Source organism: Dysidea avara, chromosome 6 (genome assembly GCF_963678975.1).
Source record: "Dysidea avara chromosome 6, odDysAvar1.4, whole genome shotgun sequence".
Taxonomy (NCBI): domain Eukaryota; kingdom Metazoa; phylum Porifera; class Demospongiae; order Dictyoceratida; family Dysideidae; genus Dysidea; species Dysidea avara.
Window position 1 is genome coordinate 19,924,516 of NC_089277.1, and position 22,458 is coordinate 19,946,973.

The 22,458-nt window shown below is 36.6% G+C and overlaps 1 protein-coding gene across 2 annotated transcripts in view; it reads left to right on the forward strand.

Moving 5' to 3' along the window:
* Positions 1-20,864, forward strand: part of LOC136259110 (uncharacterized) — a 294,792-nt gene extending 273,928 nt beyond the window's left edge. The window contains exons 18-21 of one of the 2 annotated variants that reach the window (XM_066052532.1): positions 5,201-5,333; positions 6,090-9,701; positions 10,594-10,950; positions 19,702-20,864. In XM_066052532.1, coding sequence (XP_065908604.1) covers positions 5,201-5,333; positions 6,090-9,701; positions 10,594-10,950; positions 19,702-20,591 — 4,992 coding nt within the window. In that variant the 3' untranslated portion in view covers positions 20,592-20,864. The remainder of the gene's footprint in view (positions 1-5,200; positions 5,334-6,089; positions 9,702-10,593; positions 10,951-19,701) is intronic. The other variant, XM_066052533.1, reaches the window with a different exon arrangement.
* The last annotated feature ends 1,594 nt before the right edge of the window (positions 20,865-22,458 follow it).

Below are 22,458 nucleotides of genomic sequence, written 5' to 3' on the forward strand. Positions count from 1 at the left end.
TTTTCCTGTGGTAAAGAAAAATATATAGGTTAAAAAGCCCCAAAGCTGGCCATAGGCCAGCTTTGGGGTATACAAATACAAAAAGAAGTGAAATCTAATCAAAAACAGCCAAGCTGTAAAAAAAGGAGTGCGGCCCTTGAAAAGGCTATGGTGAAAAAAGATGTAAAATCCAAGGTGGCGGCCAAGAAATGGCTGTGATGGTAGGTTAATGGTAAAAATTTTAATAACGACAATTCAGGTGAATTTTGTGCCAATTGACCAAGCGGCACCAAATTCACCTGAATTGTTGTTATTAAAATTTTCACCATTAACCTACCATCACAGCCATTTCTTGGCCGCCACCTTGGATTTCACATCTTTTTTCACCATAGCCTTTTCAAGGGTCGCACTCCTTTTTTTACAGCTTGGCTGTTTTTGATTAGATAATAATTATCCTTAATGTTTACAATGCGACAAATAAAGCTGAACAGAATCTATTTTATTAATAAAACTGGTCTTACATTTTGTTATCTGATTGTCATGTTTCCAAAGTATTTGTTAATTGTGACTTGTGATGCCATTACTTTCCATGTTATATAATATTACTGATTTTTCTAGTTAGGTATCTTTGAAAATGCATTAGGTACTGGTGTATACTTAGTATTACATAATACACATGGTTTTATTTGTGAACCACTTGCTTTATCCATGTAATATTTTGAGTGGTCAGTTTACAAAGATGTGGTCACTCTTGAGAGGTTTTACCTAGCTCATATGCTGTTCTCCATAAAATAGTTATGTAAAAATTTCATGTCATTATTAGTTTCCTATCTAGATTTAGACTATGATACAGCTCATTTACAAGATTACTAAATCACTTAGTCACCTGACATGCTCATTTAGTCACCTCCACATGTTCATTTAGTAACCTGCCCTCAAGCAATTTTGTACATGATAAATAATTATAACACAAAAGGCACACTGCAGTACTTGATAATACTGTAATACTCTTATCGTGTTCCACAAATAATTCTGGACAAATAGTAGACTAAGCAGCGTATCTACTGTAGCTCTAGCCATTACTCTGGTTACCAGTTGAATAATTATTTTTGTGGATGCTGTAAGGACTTCAGGAAGAAACCGTTCTGATGTTCTGCACTGCTCTTTCACCCCACACTCATGCTCTGGCTATAAAGGTACTTACTTTAAACCATAGTCTAAATAAGTTAGACACCGCGACCAACAGGAACTAAGCAATTTAGTAACCCCTCTGGCCCTTAGTAGCGCCCTCGCTGCGATCGGGACATTACAGCCTCAGGCCATCGGGGCTACTAAATCACTTAGTTCCCTTGGTCTTGGTGTCTAACTATTATTTATGACACTTTGAATATTGTGTTGGTGCCATGCGATATATATAAAAAGCATTGAAAATACTGTACACAAAAATCATTACACTGTCAACTTCTTTTGCTTATATCTTTTGGTAGGAACCACTAATTGGGGTGGGGTTTGCACTAAAACTACCCTGAAAAATAGCACAATATTTGCCATACCAATGAATGCATGGAATGTTAATTATTTAATTTAGTTGGAAATCTCTACCTATATATATCACAATATCTACCTGATGGCGAGTTTGAAGTTTCATGTGATCATGATATACGTCTACCAGGGGCGGTGGAGCAGGCCAAAGAGTGAGGGGGCCTGGCCAGCTGTAAGTTGAAGACCAAAAAAAAAAAGGTCACAGCCTGCTAACAATAGCTGCTCTCCGCCAATTACATCTCCTTATTTATAACTACACATACGTATAGCTAAGTAACTTGCTACACTACTCTGAATATTGTGACTGCTCTATTAGAGTATCCAGATCCTGACTGTTCTATTAGAGTATCTCGATCTTTTCTTGCAAACAGTGTCCCATAAAAGTGGGGGGGCCATGGCGAGGGGTCCTACACTTTGTGAAATCTCGTACGCTCCCTGCAGTAGAAATCAGAAATCAAGCCTCTAACCTCCGTGTTTCTGTGTAAATTGGAAATGATTTTCCCTAAACTATAACTTGCGTGGGTAGAAATCAGCAGAAATCAACCTGGAAATCAGAAATCTGGAAATCTCGTACGTTCTTTCCGAAGTGTCGGACCCCTCGGGCCATGGCCCCCCTGGCTCCCCCGTCTCTACCAACTATGACGTGTACAGTATATCAAGACACACCATAGATTTGGTATATCTTGATATAATAATTATTTTAATAATAATTATTATATCAAGACATACCAAATCTCCTGAACAATCAAAGCAACAAGCGCAGAGGTAATCTTCACAGAAGAATCAAACTCAGCATCAGAATGAGATTTGGTATCTGTTCAGCAGGAGCTAACATTTAGCATTGACACCTTGGAGGCCCAACGCTCGGCTAAGTGTGAAGTTGTGCGAATGAAGCATCGAGCGCATGATGAGGTCGCTGCCACTTTGTGTCAATCATTACCAGTTGGTCTGCAGAGGATTGTGGCACTGTCTAGCGAGAAAGGGGCCTCCTCCTGGCTTTCCGCTTTGCCTGTAGAGGAGCATGGTTTTGCTCTGCATAAGGGTGCCTTCCGTGATGCTCTCTGCTTACGCTATGGGTGGCTCCCATCTGGCTTGCCAATCCAGTGTGTTTGTGGTCAAGGATTCTCTGTGGACCACTCCATGAACTGCCCTACAGGTGGCTACCCCACCCTTCGGCACAACGAACTTAGGGATTTTACTGCTGCCATCCTGTCAGAAGTCTGTACTGATGTGTGTGTTGAGCCCCCTTTACAGTCTCTCTCTGGTGAAACACTCACATACGCTACTGCAAATCGTGAGGATGGAGCACGATTGGATGTTTCAGCTGTTGGGTTCTGGGGTGGTCACCACCAACGGGCTTTCTTTGATGTTAAGGTGTTTAATCCAACTGCTTCATCATACCGTGCTACACCAGTGGCTTCATTGTATCGGAAATTTGAAAAGGAGAAACGTAGGAAATATGAGCAGAGGATTAGGGAGGTTGAGATGGGTTCATTTACCCCATTAGTCTTTTCAACGTTTGGTGGAATCAGTGGATGTACCAGCATCTTTTACAAACGTCTAGCCTACTTACTGTCCCTGAAGAGAGAAGTTCCCTACAGCAGCGTGATGTCTTGGCTACGTTGTCGCATCAGCTTCTCGTTGCTCCGCTCAGCGATTGCGTGCCTTAGGGGGGCGCGCTCCCACAGTGGTTGTCCCATCAGCCATAGGGCACTTGACCTTGTACTATCAGAGGGTCGGGTGCCTTCCCCCTAATTATTTAAATTGCTCCCTTTAATCTCAGTCCAATTTTTTTGTCTAGCACTTCAACATCTAGTGCTAGGGGTGGTGGCAAGGGGTGCTGGTTACTCTGGGAAAAAAAAAAAAAAAAAAAAGACACACCATAGTGTGTCGTGTGGCCAAGTACAGCTAGTGCGGGTGCGCGACAGACAAGTGTGTATTTTACAGGAACCAAGAAAACACCATTTTCACGCATCCGTATCTCGATAATGGTAGGACATAAATTAACCATTTTTGCTGTGGAAACTCCTCGGGGTAGGGTACCACCCATTCTAAACTTGAGATGAATCCGCCCATCCATCACTGAGATACGCACCTTCAAAGTTTGTCTTATTTTCTTCGTGTTTTTCTTCTTGATCTTTTTCTTCTTCGTCTTCGTCTCGCACACTTTAGAAAAATTGTAATAACTCACGCATGCTTTGGTTGATCTACTTAAAATTTGGAGGGCAGTAGGAACGTAATACTGCACATTTACAGTCCAATTTTGGTACATATAAGACAAAGAAAAGGGAGTTATGTGCGATTTTTCAAAAATCCAAAGGCGATTTGTTGTCACTACTCCAGGGTGAACCGCTAGACAGACTTATTTGAAAATTGATCTGCATATGAAGTAACTATAATAGTACAAACCTTTTGTGGTTTGAAGGAAATCGCATTAACAGTCATAGAGTTATAACAAAAACGCCAACTATGTGTAAAAAGTGCACGATCGAGTTTTGCTGATTAAAAATTATTACTTGTCACGCCTACCAAGCAAATTAGCAATTAGCTTATAGAATCAGCTGAAAATAGGTACAGAAGTAGATTAATTGTTTTAGAACACACTTTCAGTGGTTATAAGGAATCAGATTAAAAAAACCACTGAGTTACATTACGAAAGTCAACTAGCTGTAACAAGTGTGCGATCGAGATATACTCTAATAGCCAGTGCAGTCACCCAAATAGAACATTCAGCTTCATAATAAATCTTTCTATTAGAACATTCAGCTACAATCTAGTCACCATGTAGATAGTTCAGCTAGCAACAAGTTACCCAAAAGAGAGTTCAACTACAGTCAAGTCACCCTGTAGAGAGTTCATTTACAAATAAGTCACCCTGGAGAGAGTTCAGCTACAAACAAGTAACACTGGAGAGAATTCAGCTACAAACAAATCACCCTGTTGAGAGTTCCGTTACAAATACGTCACCCTGTAGATAGTTCAACTACAAACAAGTGACCCTATAGAGAGTTCAGCTACAAACAAATCACCCTGTAGAGAGTTCAGCAACAAACAAGCTTAAGTCACCCTGTAGACTTCAGCTAAAAACAAGTTACCTTGTGGAGATTTCTACTGCAAAGTTGTCTACCTGTAGGAGAACGGACATGTGATAATTTTCATACAGTAGTAATATTTGTAAAAAATGCATCATTATAAAAAAGATCCATAGAATTCAGGCCTTGATGTCTTCTCCTTTCTGCAGAAAAAGACAAGTAAAAAGAACTACAAAGCTGGCCACAGGCTGGCTTTGGAGTATACAAATACAAATAGAAGTGATATCTATACAAAAACAGCCAAGCTGTGAAAAAAGGGTGTGGCCTCCAAAAAAGCCAAGGTGAAAAAAGATGTGAAATCAAAGGTGGTGGCCAAGAAATGGCTGTGATGGTAAGTTAATGGCAAAAGTTTTAATAACGACCATTTAGGTGAATTTGGTGCCGAATCCTAGGAGAACGCAACACAAATTCACCTCAATTGTCATTAGTAAAATTTTTGCTGTTATCCTATCATCACAGCCATTTCTTGGCCACCACCTTTGATTTCACATCTTTTTTCACCCTGGCTTTTTTGGAGGCTGCACCCTTTTTCACAACTTGGCTGCTTTTGTATAGATATGTATATGTTCTTCCTGTGCTTTTTATAGATGTTTAATCCAAGAAGAAAACTCTCTTGGTTTATTTCCCTCATTGGACTGATGAAATTCAAAGTTACAGTACAGCAATATGGTGAAGTTTCATTTACAAATGACACCAATCCTTCACTCTTTCTCAGTGCAAGTAAGTATATACAATTGGTTACCTGGTGTACTTTAAATACTTATAATCAGATAAAAGTTGGAGTCTAAAAAGCTAGTAGCAATAAAACTATGGATTACTAATATAATCGTAATAGTCCACCACTTTACATTTATTCTCAGCATTGATTGATGTAGTTCTCCTTTCACTGCATGCCTTGGGGAATTGTGTGTGAGTTTGAATAATGAAAATTTTGTGTCATGAAAATTAAAATACTTTAACACAACAGTCTAGTTTGTCTGCCTTCAACAATCTCTGGCTATGTATGCTTGACATATAAATTTTGAAATTGCCTATTATGCTTTTGAAAAATGCTCCAAAATTTTCCCTATTATGTTTCATTTATGCTCAGGTGTGTCTCAAATATACTCCAAGAAAACTGTATCTTGACTGTACTATTAGAGTGTCGTGAACATTCTATTAGGATATTCAACTTCGACATGTGGTGACTGTTCTATTAGAGTATCTTAAGGCACTCTTCCACTTCACAACTAGCTGTAAAACTGTTTTATTACACTAACCCAATGTGTATCATGCTAAAAGTGTAGAGTTTCAGCTTCTGTAATAACCAATGTGCAAAAATTGTGCCCATTTTGCTGGCATCATGCTCAATGCGTTTGCCAACCTATAATACATGTTCCTAATTTGCTGGTATATTTGGCACAGACCTAGCCCTTGATGCATATATTATGTATATTATATTATATATTGTCTACTAATGTTCTTTTTGTTATTTAGATACTGACACATGCCATGGATGTTCAAACCCATTAGGATTTACACTTAAGCTAACTTATCACATGGATAGCTCTTCTACTGACTTGTTTGCTACTTTACTATTTGTGCCACCAAAAGAACAGTTTGGATTACGTACTCAATTTAGTTGTCCTCTTGAGGCGTTTGTGTTTATGGATGATGATCATGATATGGAAGCTATGAGCATTGTATCACAGTGTCTTGGTCTTAGACTAGGATCTTTTCCAATTTTTGGTTTGGAAAGTCATTTATATATGTTTGACAGGTGCAGAGCAAGTCCATTTTGTTCAGTTTTAGAGTACAGTGATACTTTTATTGTTTGGAGTACATTTCCTCAGCATGTACAAAGTGTTAGTTTGGGTAGTTATATTAAATTGTTACCAGTGTCTAATTCAGACAGAACTGCATTGTATGCTACCTTCTCAAAAAATGCATATTCATTGCAAGCAAAGGTATTCAATATACAGCTATCTTTGTTCGAGGTTGATTTCAGTTGCACAGCTACCATTGATGACCAGCAATTGCATTTTGAAAAAGTAGTCCAATTGTTTGGTTTATATTCTGCAAAACTAAATGGAAATGTTAAGCAAACAAATGACTGGAAAAATGCGCCAATAAACATTAACGGACTGTTCTTAAGCAATTCCAATAATATTCCAGACATTCTATGCAAACTAATTGAAAGATATGTTGATATACTGTACAACCGTTCTAGCTCTAAAGTGAGAAATGCTGAAATAGTGTACAACAGAACTGCATCACAATACTCCATTGCACAGTTAAGTTATCATGACAGAGAAGCAGCAAGGAACGAAAGTGGTGACCTGGTTAAAAAAACTGAAATAGAGCTGTTGATTATAGAAGATACTGTACAATCATTGACAAATAAACTACAAATGCTTAATAATAATTTTCAAAGTATAATTAATAGAACTTGTATGATTAAAGAATGTCCTGAAATATGTATTCCACAACAAATTTGTGAATCTTGCCAACAAAATGTTACTACCTCAATTCAAGGTTCTTGCTTGGTTCCTTGCAAAAAAGATGAAGTTAGTCAATCAACTGTAGGTTATAAAAATTTAACAGTGCAGAAGACTGAGTCAGAGCGGCGCTGTCCATCAACAACCAGTTGTACAGTGTTTGAATGTTCTACTTCAACAACATGTACAGAAGAGCAAGTTAGTAAACCAGTGTTGCAGAACCATACAATAATTGATACCAAAGTAGAAACTAAAAACACAACTTGCAATAAACCTTGTGCTGAAGTATACTCCAGTGTTCTACTACAAACACAATGTTGTGGAAAAGTTGGTTGTAACCAGACCAAACAAGACATTGCTTGCTTACAAGAGAATCAGCAGTGCCAACATCGTAGGAACACTCTATACATGAATCTAAACAGCACACAGCATAAGCAGGTTAGAAATTTTGAGTTGCTTGATAGAGCTAGAGCAAACAGAACTGTTACAAATTTGCGGTTGATGCGATATAAGGCAAGACACAACCTAAATGAAAGGCAATATAATGTCAGCAAGGTTGCTTTGGAAGAGAGAGAGACTGCTTTTGCTATTGCTTCTAGAGCATATCAACTTGTGAAACAACAAAATCCACTTGATTTACTTCACAAGATAAGAAGTGTGCAAGTATGTGGGTTTTCACCTTTAGCATACATTGAAATAAAAACTGTGGCTTTGAATGCTACAGTGATCACAGAGTCACCTGCGATACTAGAATTAGATATTACTGTTTCGATTCATCCGCATCATGAAGTTAAAACTGAAATAGCTTATGTAGATTTCCAACACCTTAATACATCACTGTGGGATGCAGCAGTAGACATCACTGATAATGTATTAAGGCATAGGAGTAAACGACATTATAGAAACACTGCTAACACTGTATTAGAAAATGCAAATTATTTTCATTTTCAAAGAAGATGCACTGGTGTTAACAACATACTTTCCTATGTTAAGGAACTAAATTCATCAATTTATTCTATAGCCGCAACAGCTATTTCATCAAAGTCTGATTTAGATGAGAACATCAATGAAATATTAAACTTGATTGATACATTTAGTATCAATGATAATGTAAATTCAAGCTCACCGATTACCAATTTTACCATGTCAAATGAATCTGCTATCTCTGCATCCATACCTGATGTAATTGATGAAGCTATTAAATTGATTGAGGAGCACCTTTCAAATAATCAGTATATTGAAGATACATTTGATGTAGACTTGTTTAAATCTTGGCAAGCCAAGATGGAAATTTTACATAATACAACAAAAAGTGCTGCAGGACTTTCTTGTCTAAGCTTTTCAGATTGTTTACAAGTAGTAGCGGATACAGTGGAAGATCTAGTGAACAGTGTTCCAGTAATAGACTCTAGAGTACTTGCCACTGCCCGTCGAGATTTATTAGATTTGGCATTGCTACAGAATTACAGTATAATTTCAGCTCTTGCTAACACAGAAAAAATGATTGAAATTGCTAGTGACCCAGTACTCTACCATTACTGGTGTGCTGATCCACCAAAGATAACTATTCACCCATCACAACGTATTGCCATTAGAGAAAACACAACAGTTGAGCTAAGATGTGAAGTTGAGATAGAAGACTACTCTATTTATCAATGGAATAAGAACTCTGTACAAATTCCTCATCAAAAGAACAACACGCTTGTGTTAACAAACATCAAACTGAGTGATAGTGGAATATACACATGTGTTGTCACTAATCAGGTGTCCAGTGCTACTAGTGCAAATGTTACTGTGGAAGTGCAGCAATTTCCATCATTTTTGCTTCAACCTAACAATGTGGATGTGTACCTTAGAAATAGAAATGGAGCTACCTTCAAAAGTAATGCTACTGGTTTTCCTCCTCCAGCATATAGGTGGTATTTTCAGCAAAAAGGAAGTCCAGAATTTACTCTAATTTCAGGAGAAAACTGGAATGAGCTAACTATTGCTACTCCATTACTAGAGAATGAGGGCTCTTACTATTGTGAAGCATTCAGTGAACAAGGTGTACTGAGATCAAGGATTGTTAACCTGACCGTGCTGGAGTCAACAGTAGTTCAAGTAGCTCAAACTATCCATCTTAGTTTTATTAAACTTCTGAATCAGTCAGATATTAATTCGGATACTCTTAACCTAGGATCTGGTGAAACTGATACTGACAATGAAGAACATATGAAAATTACTTTAACACCAACTGAAATATTTATGCTACAAGAAGAAGTTATTTCTGTATTGCACACACTGATATCATTTGGCTCAACATCATTAGGCAATATCACAATATATTCTACATCTGCTACAACTATTAGCATTGAGCTTACACTATACAGTGAGAATATAAGCTACCCAGATACTTCATTAAATCAGTTGAACTTCTTGGCACCACAAGCCAGAGTAGAATGGCTGTCAGTCTGGGAATCCTTACAGGAAACTCTTGGTATTTCTGAACTATTCATTGCAAATGGGGAAGAAGAATATAAAAGCAACCCATTATCATTGCAGTTTGGCACATTACAGTTAGTTTGCCCACCTGGAAAGAATATATCACCAGTGAATAATCTTTTGTGTGGTAAGTTTGTACTAAAGCCATTTCAAGTAGATTCATTGTTTTACATTTTCCACCCACATGCAGACACTTTTTCATGTAATTTTATTCATTGTCTAATCATGTTTATTATTACACAATTACGCAGCAGTTGCACAGGTACTAGTTTCTTAAATCATGATACACTTAACTTTTTCTGAATTCATGCTTTTGTATCCCTACCTCATGGTAATATAGTAATTAATTTTTAAAATATGTAGTAATATTATTTTCTAATGTATAATGAACATTGAACTGCCTATCTACATTCATTTTTGAGAACCTTCACAAATTGTGCACTCTATTAGGGTATTACAAAAAATTATGGTCAAAGAAAATTATACAGCACAATACTATTGTAATTTCTGTCTTCCAGAATTATTTTGTAATCTGTAGATAAGAAGAAACTTGGTAAATACAAACCCCAAACAAGTTTTTGGTGAAGTGTGGGATAATTTAAATACAATAAGCAGTAAAGTATTACAAAATAATAATACTATTATAACTTCTGTCTTTCATAATCATCATTGTGCCTGTAGATAAGAGGAAATTACAGTAGGTAAAAACAACTTCATAGCCAGTTATGCTAACTTTGACGTATTTAAAATCCATGCCAAACAGCTGCTGTAACCGTTTGTCGCCAAGAAATGGCTGCAATGATGTTAATACCAATCAATTGTAATAATGGCCATAGGTGCATTATTAAACTGATTTGCATTAGCATTATCGTAGGCATTTCTTGGCTGCAACCTTTGCTTTCATAACTTTTCACCTAGGTTTTCACTTTTATACAGCTTAGCTGTTTGCACATGGATATATAGTAATATATAAATCCATACTTTGCAAGTATTGAATTACACCCTATTACCATTTTTAGTGAGTTGTCTACCTGGAAGCTATCAAGTTTTAGTTAAAGAAAAAGCGGTAAATGATGATGGCAGTGTTATAAGATACATAGTTCCAAAATGCACACATTGTCCAGTTGGACAATATCAAGAGTTTCAAGGCCAGTCTATTTGCATGAATTGTCCACTTGGTTATACAACTCTGACAACTGGTGCCAGATTTAAAGATAGCTGTGTAAAGCAGTGCTCTCTTGGAGAGTTTTCTCGGACAGGTGTTGAGCCATGTGAAGTGTGCCCTACAGGAACATACTCTGCTAAAAATGGCTCTACATCATGCTTCAATTGTAGCAATGAAAATAGTCCATTTTCCTGTCCTACCAATAGAACTGGTAAGAAATCAATTGTATGAATGACTATATTAGCTAATTGTTGGTATTATTTATGAATACTAGAAAGCACCATTAATACCAAGATTTTGGTTGATGTGTAATTGTATAATTTTGAGCGTAATAGGCTTAATTTTTGAGCATTTCTTAGGAGCATACAAAGAGACCAGTATGTGGGTTAGCTTGTTCTTACTTTTTTACAGATGTGAGCAGAAAATTTGCAAGCTAGTAGGATTCATTATAATAAAAGTGAAGTAACAAGGGAGACTACCATCTTAAGACTAAAGTGCAAATCAATCCCCACTTTAATATATAATAGGCCAGTCCCTGGTGGGATAGTTAACAAACACTCTTGACTGCTCTATTAGAGTATTTTAATGCAGGTGACTGCTCTATTAGAGTGTTTCGGTTATTTTAATGAAGGATCCAAACAATGCTGCAAAGAAACATTGTGCTGTAAAATCCAACCTATCCAACCCATATATTGCATGATTACTTTTGAACAGGCATTTTTCATGAGTCGTTTTCATTCCTGTTTTCTATTCCCATTGCCATTTCCCTTGAATTCTACTTACACAAGCGTAGTTAATGGCCACTGCACTTTTCAGTAATTGATAGTTGGGGCACACATTAAGATGCAAAATTAATTTTATGGCATGGCTTACACTGTTCTATCTTTTTTGAATGTGTGGGGGTTCAGTGGTCTTAATTATGGTAAAGAAGTAAACAAACGGGTAGAAGGAAATATTTGAATTTTTAAGGGATGAAAGGAAAAAAGTAGTGAAACAAGAGAATACCAAAAGTAGTGAAAACACGAGAGATTGTCTATACCTGCAGATATGCTAATGGACATTTATTATAATAATTCCTAGTTCAGTCATGGTTATAGATTGAAGTATAGGGATAAAATACAACCTCTCTTGTTTCACTACTTTTTAGCTATTTTGGTTTTAGCTACTACTTTTTTCTTTGATCAACTTAAATCTGGGCATTCGTATCAGGCAAAGCTCTTACACCCTTGTTACAACTACGTATTACATATTTCATAGACAAACCTTTTGTTTTTAATTGAATAACCTATATGAAATGTTGTGCATTTGTACTGAGATTGATGATATTAATCTATACTAAAAATTAAATATACAGTAGATCATCATTTTTACTATACTTGGCTGTCATCACCATCTAGAATTCTTGCAAAAAATTTTTTTCCTGCTAATTTTAGTGGAAACTAGTAATTGTCACAATGATAAAGTTTGTCATACTATAGACCAGGGGCTTAAAAAGGGGGCTATTTGTGGCCAAAAAAGCTAGTTATAAGTGACTTTTGGCTAGTTGTAAATGGTGATTGGGCTAGTTGTAAAAGTCAGACTAAAATAGCAAGATGCACCACAGAAAAGTATAACCTCAAAGTTACGTATAATATTATTATTATGTGCACATGTGTGCTGCTTAAATCTCTTTTACATGGATTTGGCTAAAAGTACCTCAGATCCTATCTTGAGATAGCAATTTTTCAAAAACATTCTCCACTGACTCCACTATTGATTAGAAATTTCCTTATTCAGCTTATAGTCACAGTTACTTTTATTAAAGTCCATGATTAAAATTGTCCTAAAATCTAGCTAATAAATCAATAAAAAACTACTTTCAAACCCTGTAACTATGCTGCCTCTATACGTAGTTGTTTTTATCCTTTCAATTCACCATTTCCTTAAAACATCCAGATTGCAGTCATTTCTCTCAAATGCTTCCAGATTCAATCTCATCACAGCTACATTTCAAAAATTTCCAGGGGTAGTATATATGCCCCAGCACCACTAGTCTAGTCTCCCTTCAGCCTTCCCCATCCACTGACACTCCACTACACAAGTTTTTAGTGATGCACGGCCCTATTTTGGCGGTATCGAACTTGTATCGGTAAAGCTATAAATTCCCGATACCAACCGATACTTTAAATGACGTCATTTAAATAATTATCAAGATGGTGGCATACATAACGCATTGAACGGAGTTGAGCAAAAGCTGATATAAGCCATAAGTTCCTTAAAAGAAGCCAGCTACTAGCATTATTAGTACAGTGGAAACTGATGTAAGCCACGAAATAAGATTCATTGAAGCCATAAACTTATCTTCGCGTAATTGATAGCCACAAAACCAGCAAACTGCAGTTGATGGGATTAGCAAATGAGTTTGGTAAGCTAAATCACTAGCTGTTTCTTGTGAGAAATGCTTGTGGGGCAAAGTATCGGTATCGGATTGGTATCGGCCATTTCTGGCCTCAAATGTATCGGTATCGGATCAGTAGTGAAAAAGTGGTATCGGTGCATCACTACAAGCTTTCTCTTCACTACTATAGCTATTTAGACAATCACAACAATGATTATAGAGTACAATACGTATATACATTTAACATAAATGCAAATTTTGTTTGCATGTGTAACAAATACCTCCCCCCGCTCTCAGATTTGGCTAGTTGTAAAAAAAAATTTTTTTAGCCACTGCCATAGACAGTAATAAAGGAATCTATAAAATTGTTAGCTTTCTTAGCTTTAATGTTGACCACTTGACTATAACCTTCAACACGTACCTTTGCCTCTTGGATGCTGTAGTAGCTCTTTGCCTCCCACAAACTGATGTTTGTGGTGGTAGTTTGGTAAGTGTACCAGGTCCTGGCTGTCACTTTGGGTTAAAATTATCTAGTCTGAATTTTGAGGTCAAACTAAACAAATATTTGGACAAGGAAGGGATTTGGTGTGCAGAAGTGTTCTACACTCCAAATTCCTTTAGGCCACAGAAAGGAGGCCACTAAACAGAGTGGCAGCCTTTCACCCAAGTATCCAGATTCATGTGTACGCAGGTGCCTAACCTGCAAGTGTGTAGCTACAGTATCGAATTGCTCTAGTCTGGCCTTTATGTATAATAAAGTCTGGGTACTTATATGCATGTGACAGTTCAAAGTAATTGCACTTTCAAAGGCGCTTGGTTTATTCTCAGGGTTGCAAACTTTTTTTTAAGCTGTTTAGTTTTGCTGATGCTGAGCCACAATCATGAGTATAAGTGCACATTCTTGATTGCAATAGAGTGTTGCAATAACTACTGAAGTTTGTATCATCAAAGCGTGAGTTGAAAATCTTCAAGAATTCCTATACTACAAGAGTTTTTTGGTCCTTCAGGTGTAGCTGAAATAGGAACTGCACACTTATTTGATTAGCAGGTGTTAGGTAGTTCCATAGAGAGTATAGCCAGATAATGACAATACCAAGGACATTATTAGTGACAGACAGTTGATTCAACCCAAAGATATCTGCTGGTCAAGCGCCCCAACCATCGGGCTGGACCATGTTATGCTTGGGTTTAACATACTACTTCAATGAAAACAGTTAGCAGCTCCAGCATAAGTCATTGGATTTCTATGGCATGTTGTATAGCATGCTACATTTCTCTGACACTTTATTTTGATAGTTTAGATGTTGTTTTCCTTATTTTTGGGGGTGTGGGGGTTTGGTCAGTTTTCTAGGACAGTTACTACTTAAGTAGGGAGCTACCCAGCAATCAAAACAGTGTGCTAATAATTGATCTGTCATGAATACTTTTATAATAATGAGTGACCTAACAAAATAGAAGCACTGCTAACTTCCAGTTTGGCACACGTACGCGCACACACACACACACACACACACACACACACACACACACACACACACACTCACGCACACACACACAAGGGGTGGTAACACAAGAGAAAATTCTGAAGTATGGTATTGATGTTTTAATCGAGGGGTCACTAACTCACGGAAAAGGGGTACGGATTTCAAAATCTTGAACAAATTTCTCAAGATTTCACAAATTTCAAAGGATTTCACAAAATCGAATGAGAGCTGCAAAATCTGATTTTAAATAACAGGTTGGTGTAGAGTGACAAGTTCTGAAATTACTTAAAAAAATAGGGGAGAGAGAGGTAGAAGTTCATGCAGGAGCAACCCTCACGAGATTGAGAGGAATTGCGAAGCCATATAAAACCAAGAGCAAAGCCAAGACATAACTATTACAGGAAACCATATAAAACCAGGAGCAGCTTGCAGCTGAAGCCCTATAAATCCAGGAAACGAGGCCAATCATTCAGCATGAATCCCGTGCGAAACCCCTCAAAACCAAGAGCAACTGTCGAAGCTCTATCTGTGTGAAACCCCATGCACAAAACCAGCTAGGAGCATCTGTATGCATTGTAGTTTGTGTGCTGCTAGTTTTGCTAAGTTTGTGTTGCTAGGTTTTTGTAGTTTGCTAAGTAAATCCGAAGCGGAGCGGAACATCAGATTTCATTCTTACTTTTGTGCAGGAGCAGTTGCATGGATTCTCCTGGTTTTGTGTGGCTTCTTTCCTACAGCTCCTGGTTTTGTTTGGCTTCCACAACTCACTTAATACAAATCCGAAGCGGAGCGGAACATCAGATTTTATTCTTATTTTTGAGCATGTTTTTTTACAGTTTGCATGGGTTTTCTCCTGGTTTTGCGCAGCTCCTTTCCCACAGCTCCTGGTTTTGTTTGGCTTCCACAACTCGCTTAATACAAATCCGAAGCGGAACATTGGATTTTTCGAGCAGCTTGCATGGATTCTCTCCAGGCTTTGTAGGCTTCTTTCCCACAGCTACTGGTTTTGTGTGGCTTCCACAACTCGATTCAGTAATACAAATCCGAAGTGGAGAGGAACATCGGATTTCATTTTTACTATGGTGCAGGAGCAGTTGAGTGCAAGCTACGGTACCAGAACGAGTATAGAATCATAATTACGATAAGAACATAAGATTTCATATTTCAGGTAGGATTTCATTGAAGGTGTACGAGATTTCAAATCAGTTGGTGACCCCTCAGTTTTAATAACACACAATGGAGTTTATACAGAGGTCTTACCATTAAAGACAGTTCAAGACACCATTGGATATACTGTAAGTCATGAGTACATAATGCAAGAAAGCACAAGTACGCTGGTGCTTAAACCACAAAGACTAATCAAAATTGCCTAATTAAATAACACTGTATTTGTAATAACCATGACAATAACAACAATTGTCTGGTGGTCAAACATAATTTCAAGTACTGGAGCGGGCACTGTGAAAAATGAGGGATATAAGATGGTATTTTCAGGGGCTTATTGAATACAAAAAAGCTTGATATAACCTGTAGTATATTAATAATCACATGTAAGGCTTTAGTTAATGTGTTAAACAAACTGAAACTACATATGTGATGGTATAGTGTGGGCATTATACTAGATATAAGCTATTTCAGGTAATGTGGTAAATAAACTGAAACCATATATGCAATAGTATAGTATGGATATACTAAAGTATAAGATGAGTATAATACAGGATTTATATTAAGGCTTATTTGTATTCAATAAGCCTTTGGAAATACCATATTATATCCCACCTTTTTCACAGTGGGGTGGGGCCACAAAATATATAGCAAATGTCTGGAATGCTGGTCGATGGTACACATTGTCCACTGCCAATAATGGACGATATCCGCAATGAAGTTTTCTGACGTCACAAAATAAAATGACCGTGCTAGTGTGGGGACTTTGTACAGGGAGGTATTGGGCGAGGTAGTGTTTCCCTATGATAGCATTTATAAATTTGAAAAAGGGCGAAGGTGAGGCATATAGTATGTAATGCAATACAGACAAGCCTAGTTGTGTTCGAATTTAAAAATTTTGATCTGTTTTCCTTGTTGGAACGCGTTTTGCATAGTCGTGGTACGTGTACTACTTCTTACCTTTATTATCTCGTGGTTCCAAGTGTAGAAAACTACAGACAACATTCATTTCGAATACTGCGGCTAAAATCTCTGAAGCCCCCACACTAACACGGCCATTTTGTCAATTATGACAGTCATTGCGGATATTGTCCATTGTTGAGCACATGGTGCATCTGCGCATGTGGAAGTATTCTTATTAAGGCACACTATTCATATTATTGTCCACTGCGATCAAATGCCTGATGCTACTATCGTGTTCAACATTTACTTAGTTTAAAGATATTTAAACTCCATATATGAGCACAAAGTACTTTAGTGCATTGGTTATAGCAAACAATCAGTACTCACACTGCCACTGCACTTTACCTCTGTTATTGTTGCGTACCAACTCAACAATAAGATAGTATAAGATTACCCAACTGGGTATGATGCTTGCTTCGTACTAACTTCCAGTTTTCACTATAATTCTTTCTTCCTCTCTTTGTAGGTAATTCTATATTAACAAGCCGTGTATGTTAGCATATTCATTAACCACCAGAATCTATTGTTGGGTAGCCATACAATTATCAATCACCTAGCTTCTGCTGGAGTTCTTCCCTATTCTACTCACTATGATTTTATTAAGCAGCTATTGATGCAAGGAAGTGACATATAGGTACTCAATCTACAACTGACTGTAGTTGGTATCAAAATCCACTATCAAGGACCCTAAATTTGTACCAAATAAAAATGGTTCATGACAGTACTTTTTACCTGCAATCAAAAGTGTAGCTATGTCACAGGTCAGGCACTGGAAACAACTCTAAGTCACAGGATTACTGTAAGTTCGTCACAGATCTACCTACAGTGTATGTCTCCATGACACCCTTGACTTACCAATTACCATGTCCTCTGCGTAATTATGTTAACCCATTATTGACAAAAACTATTAACCACAGCATTATTGGAACTAAAATCAGCCATGTCATACATACCCTCAAGAACAATGAAAAGTGGTTTTCATCACACTTGTTCTACTATTCAGCATATAGTTGTGCCAGGTATTTGCCTCTGTTATCATAGTGAATTTAAATTTTTACATTGACATATGTCAATCTTGCTGATTAGCAATGTAGTAAATACTGTCCCTTCCTTCTTTTCAAGTGAGTACTAATTGGTAGCTAGTGTTAAATATCAACAGCTGTTAGTTGCCAAGCGGCCCTTCCATGCTTCATTTTCATCCTATTAAAATAATTCTAATGCAAGGCTTCATGTGGGCATGTACAAAAAGTCTCTATAAAAGACACAACATCAACTGGAGTTTTTCATCTCTTCAATTTAATCAGTGGAGATGCATGCTCAGTAATTGATGTCGTATACAGTAAGTCAACAATATAGTAATTATTCAAATTAGCAAATAACCTACTTATTGTTCCGCACCACTACTTGCTGTCTCCATCCTTTCCAAACACTAGAGCTAATCATCAACTAAAATTTTCTCACTACCAATCAAGAACAGAAATTTATCGCAACTCCCTTTTCCCCAAGACGACCATTGAATGGAATTCCTTACCCTATCCCGATCTTCATGAGATTGACATAAAGACATTTAGGTCATACTTATTTACTTAATAATTATCACTGTAATTGTACATTAGTGTGTTATTCCTAAAGGTTTTGCTAATCAACAAATAAATAAATAATTATTATGATCTGGTTTGCTTGACTACTTTATTTGGGTACCTTAATCTTCAATCTTGCAATTTATATACTGTAAGAAGTCTTGAGTAATGCTAGTATTAAATAAATTGTTGCGGTGTGTATATAGTTATATGATGTTTACTGTAACCTACACAACCAATACAGATATTGTTTGAAAAGTATTGCAAAAAATCCATGAATATCAAAAAAACTAATGAATAACTCATTACAGTAGCTGTCATTATATGGGTTACAGTATCATTATACTATAATTACACACCTTTACAATAATTATATCTAACAGAGTTGCATTACATACTCAAGATTTGTTACAAACAGCAAGATCAAGATACCATAATAAAGCAGTAATCGTAAACATATGCAACAATTGCTGGTAAACTATAATGTTGCAGCCTACGTGTAGTGCCAATGAGATTATAACACTTCGTATTGTTTACAAGTCGCAATTTGCTAATTTATTTCTAGGGTGAATTGTTGTATAGGTGCTCTTTACAGGCCAGGAAATTATTGATTAACAGTTTATGTTTAAGTTTGTATGTTTAAGTAAGTACAAGGGGGCCATTATTACATAATTGTGACTGGATCTGAGAAAAGGGGATCTTATAGCTTTTCCAATTGTATGTACTTGGCAATCCATAACTTGACTTGAGAATAAGGTAGCAGCTTGAAATTTGATCACCTTACATTCCTAACATAGCACTATTCCTGGATGTAATTATAAGACAATGGGTTAAACACATGATAAGTTTGACTCGTCAAACTTGGAAATTTTGAAAGGCTATAAAACCACTTTTCGCAGATTATGGATACAAAAGCGACATAAATGCTTCAAATAGGAATTGCTTAACTACTGTTCAGTCTACCTATGTATAATAATACATAAGAGCTGTCTCAATAAAGCCAGATTCTCTGTTAGGTACCCAGTGTGGAGAGAATGACGATTAAGCTGAGGTCTCAAAATTCACATTGATAAGCGTGCTATATTTTTACAGTGCTAATTCCTTTGCTCCATAATATACATGACTGTTTTAGTAATAAAGTACAATGACTACCATACTAGAGTAAATTACATGTATTAAATGGAAGCTGTGAATCACAGGAGGACTTCAGCCTACCTACATAGCTCCACCTATATTCAATGTGGTAGGGGTCTTCATTGAAAATATCAATTTCTACTAACAAAACAATTTACTTACTACCGTAGGATGTTTAACTTGTGGTGCACCATAACTAAACAGGAGTTTCAATTGTATTAATGGTATTTTTTCTGTTGATTATCAGCATTTTTACTATATAGTTGTAGATCACTGCAAGCAATGTCAACATTTCTGCTATGACAACTCTACATGTGGCTGCAATGAAGGTTACACTCTATCCAGTGATAAATACAGATGTATCAGATGTGCAGATGTATCTGCAACATACTTTAATAATGGAAAGTTTGAACCAAGAGCAACTTGGCATGTGACTATATGCAATAAGAATGACCAAACTTTCCCACGAGTGTGCAGTGGAAACCTGATCAACGATCAATGGATTGTTACTTCAGCCAAGTGTGCTTGTGGTGTGAAAACTAACAAAGACACATTGTCTCTTAGGCTTAAAAAGTCCCACACGTGTGTTGTTCAGGAAAGTGGTGAACTGAATCTTGCTGTGTCAGAAGTTTACTGCCATCCAGATCATAACAGCTCTTCAGCTAAACTTGTGGATCTTGCACTAATCAGAGCTAAATCTCACATACCAGTACACGAATTAAATAACACCTTTCCACTATGCCTTGAAAATTCTGGTCACAATGATATATATCAATATGGCATACCTAACAACTTCGTCACATTTGGACTAGGAAATTCTGACAGTGTAGCCAAAGATAATGTTACTTTGTCATTTTCTCGTGTTTTCTTATTACCATTGTCTACCTGCTTGCAGCAGTTTTCTGCAGAAACTGTTAATTTTGCAGGAAATCCAGCTATTTTCTGCATGTATTTCAATGAAGAAAGCAATTGTGTTGCAAATACTGGGTCAGCAATTATTGTCAATGGCGAACAAGGAAAACTGATATTTGCAGGAATAGCAAGCAGTTTTTCTGGAGAGTGTGGATTACAGAGGTCCGTCATTGCTAATATGAAAATACAAGATACAAAAGTTCTCAAATGGGTTAGAAGCATCATTGCAGAAAAACCCTAAACTTTCATTAAACTCAATCTGGAGTAAACTTTTTGTGTGTTTAATTTAGATTTGCAGACTGTAGTTACTTTATTTTAATCCTTGTAGGCTAGGTTTTGACCAAACTTTGCATATTGACTAGATATATGCGTAGTAGTAGTAGTAGTAGTAGTAGTAGTAGTAGTAGTAGTAGTAGTATGCTTAAGAGTATGCATACAACCTTTTCAAATACTTAATTATAAAATCATTTTAAAAACTTTGGTGGTTGCCATTAACATCATGATGACCAGTAGAAGTATGTATCATGAACAATGAACATAATACGCAAATGTAGCTAGATAATATTAAATGTGACTGGGCCTTTATTAAACATTTGATTGTCATCATGAACATAATATAAGTTGCAGTGCAGAATGCATATATTAATTATATTATGCTATTCCTGCACTGAAATATGACCTGTCGTGTAATAATAGTGCAGTTTGTGCCCACATTCCCTGTTTTTGCAGGCTTGGTAACAAATTTTATTTATATATTATGCTCAAAATAGAAACAAAATTGATCTAGAATCTTGATTATTATACAACCCCCCACTAAAACAACTTAGCTTGGCTGGGTGCATCCAATATAACTGTTGACTATAAGTCTTAGAGCTGATATCTGGAGCAGCCAAGAATAAATATTAATAATGCAACAACAAAGTTGAATCTTTATAATTGACTCATGTGAGGAGTCATGTCCTACATTAATTTAGTACTCCTGATGAGCTTCTTTTCCCTCTAATTGACTATATAGCATATTGTGGATTTTGATAATTGTTTCATGGAATTATGTCTGGTTAATTTAGAGCATAATGATGAGATGAGAATTTGCATAATAGTACAATTTTGTTACTGGATTTGCTAAACCATTATACCTTTCACTGCTTGAAGTATCTTAGTTTACTACAGTGGTATATCCCCAGTACATGGAACAGTTAATTGTTCGTTATTTTAGTAGTTTTTCAGTAAACCCGCATTCACTGATGTTTTACTGAGAGTTTAAAACTTAGTAAAATAATTATGTTCCATATACTTAAGTCTACTGACACTTTACTATCAGTATGTCTACAGTAAGGCATCTTAACAAATTAGTAAACTATAGAACCTTCAAGCAGTGTTTTCACACAGTTTAGTATAACAAAATGTTACAATAGACAACAGTTGACTCCTTGCACTGATGATCAACTTTCTCATTATACAGTATGTCATTATGTTGTCTCTGGGGCGGACGTAGGATTTCCAAAGGAGGGGGAAGTGCTAAGCTAGTTAGGGCAGGGAGCTAAGTGCAACTGGTTGATACAACCAGTAGTACAGTGTGCAAAGCACACTAACCATGCAGAGGTTGTTCTATCTGGGGAAGTCTGAGAGTATGCCCTCACAAGAAAATTTTGCAAATTTAGCTTTCTGAGATAAAAATTTGGCAATAATTTTGACTGAACCTTATTGAACAAGACTTACAAGTCACTTTAGCTATTAAAGTGAAATTGTTATTATTTTTCTGGCAGTTGTAACTAGCTTTCATAATTAAAAAAGGGCACAGCTTAAACACTGCAGTATGGTTTGAGTTCAAAGTTGAAGTTGAAGTTCAATGGTCTATATAGGAGTTGGTCTTTGTTCCTTATGGTCAGTGTTGGGCAAGTTACTTTGTAAAAGTAACTAGTTACATATTACATATTACTTACAACAGAACTATTTAGTTACAGTTACATATTACCCATAAAATAAAGTAACTGTAATAATATTACATATTATATTACTTTGTGTCCACAGCCTTAAGCTGTCACGTGTGAAACTACCACCTTATCACGTGACATGATTGCGTTGTTGGACAACGTGCAAATCTTGGT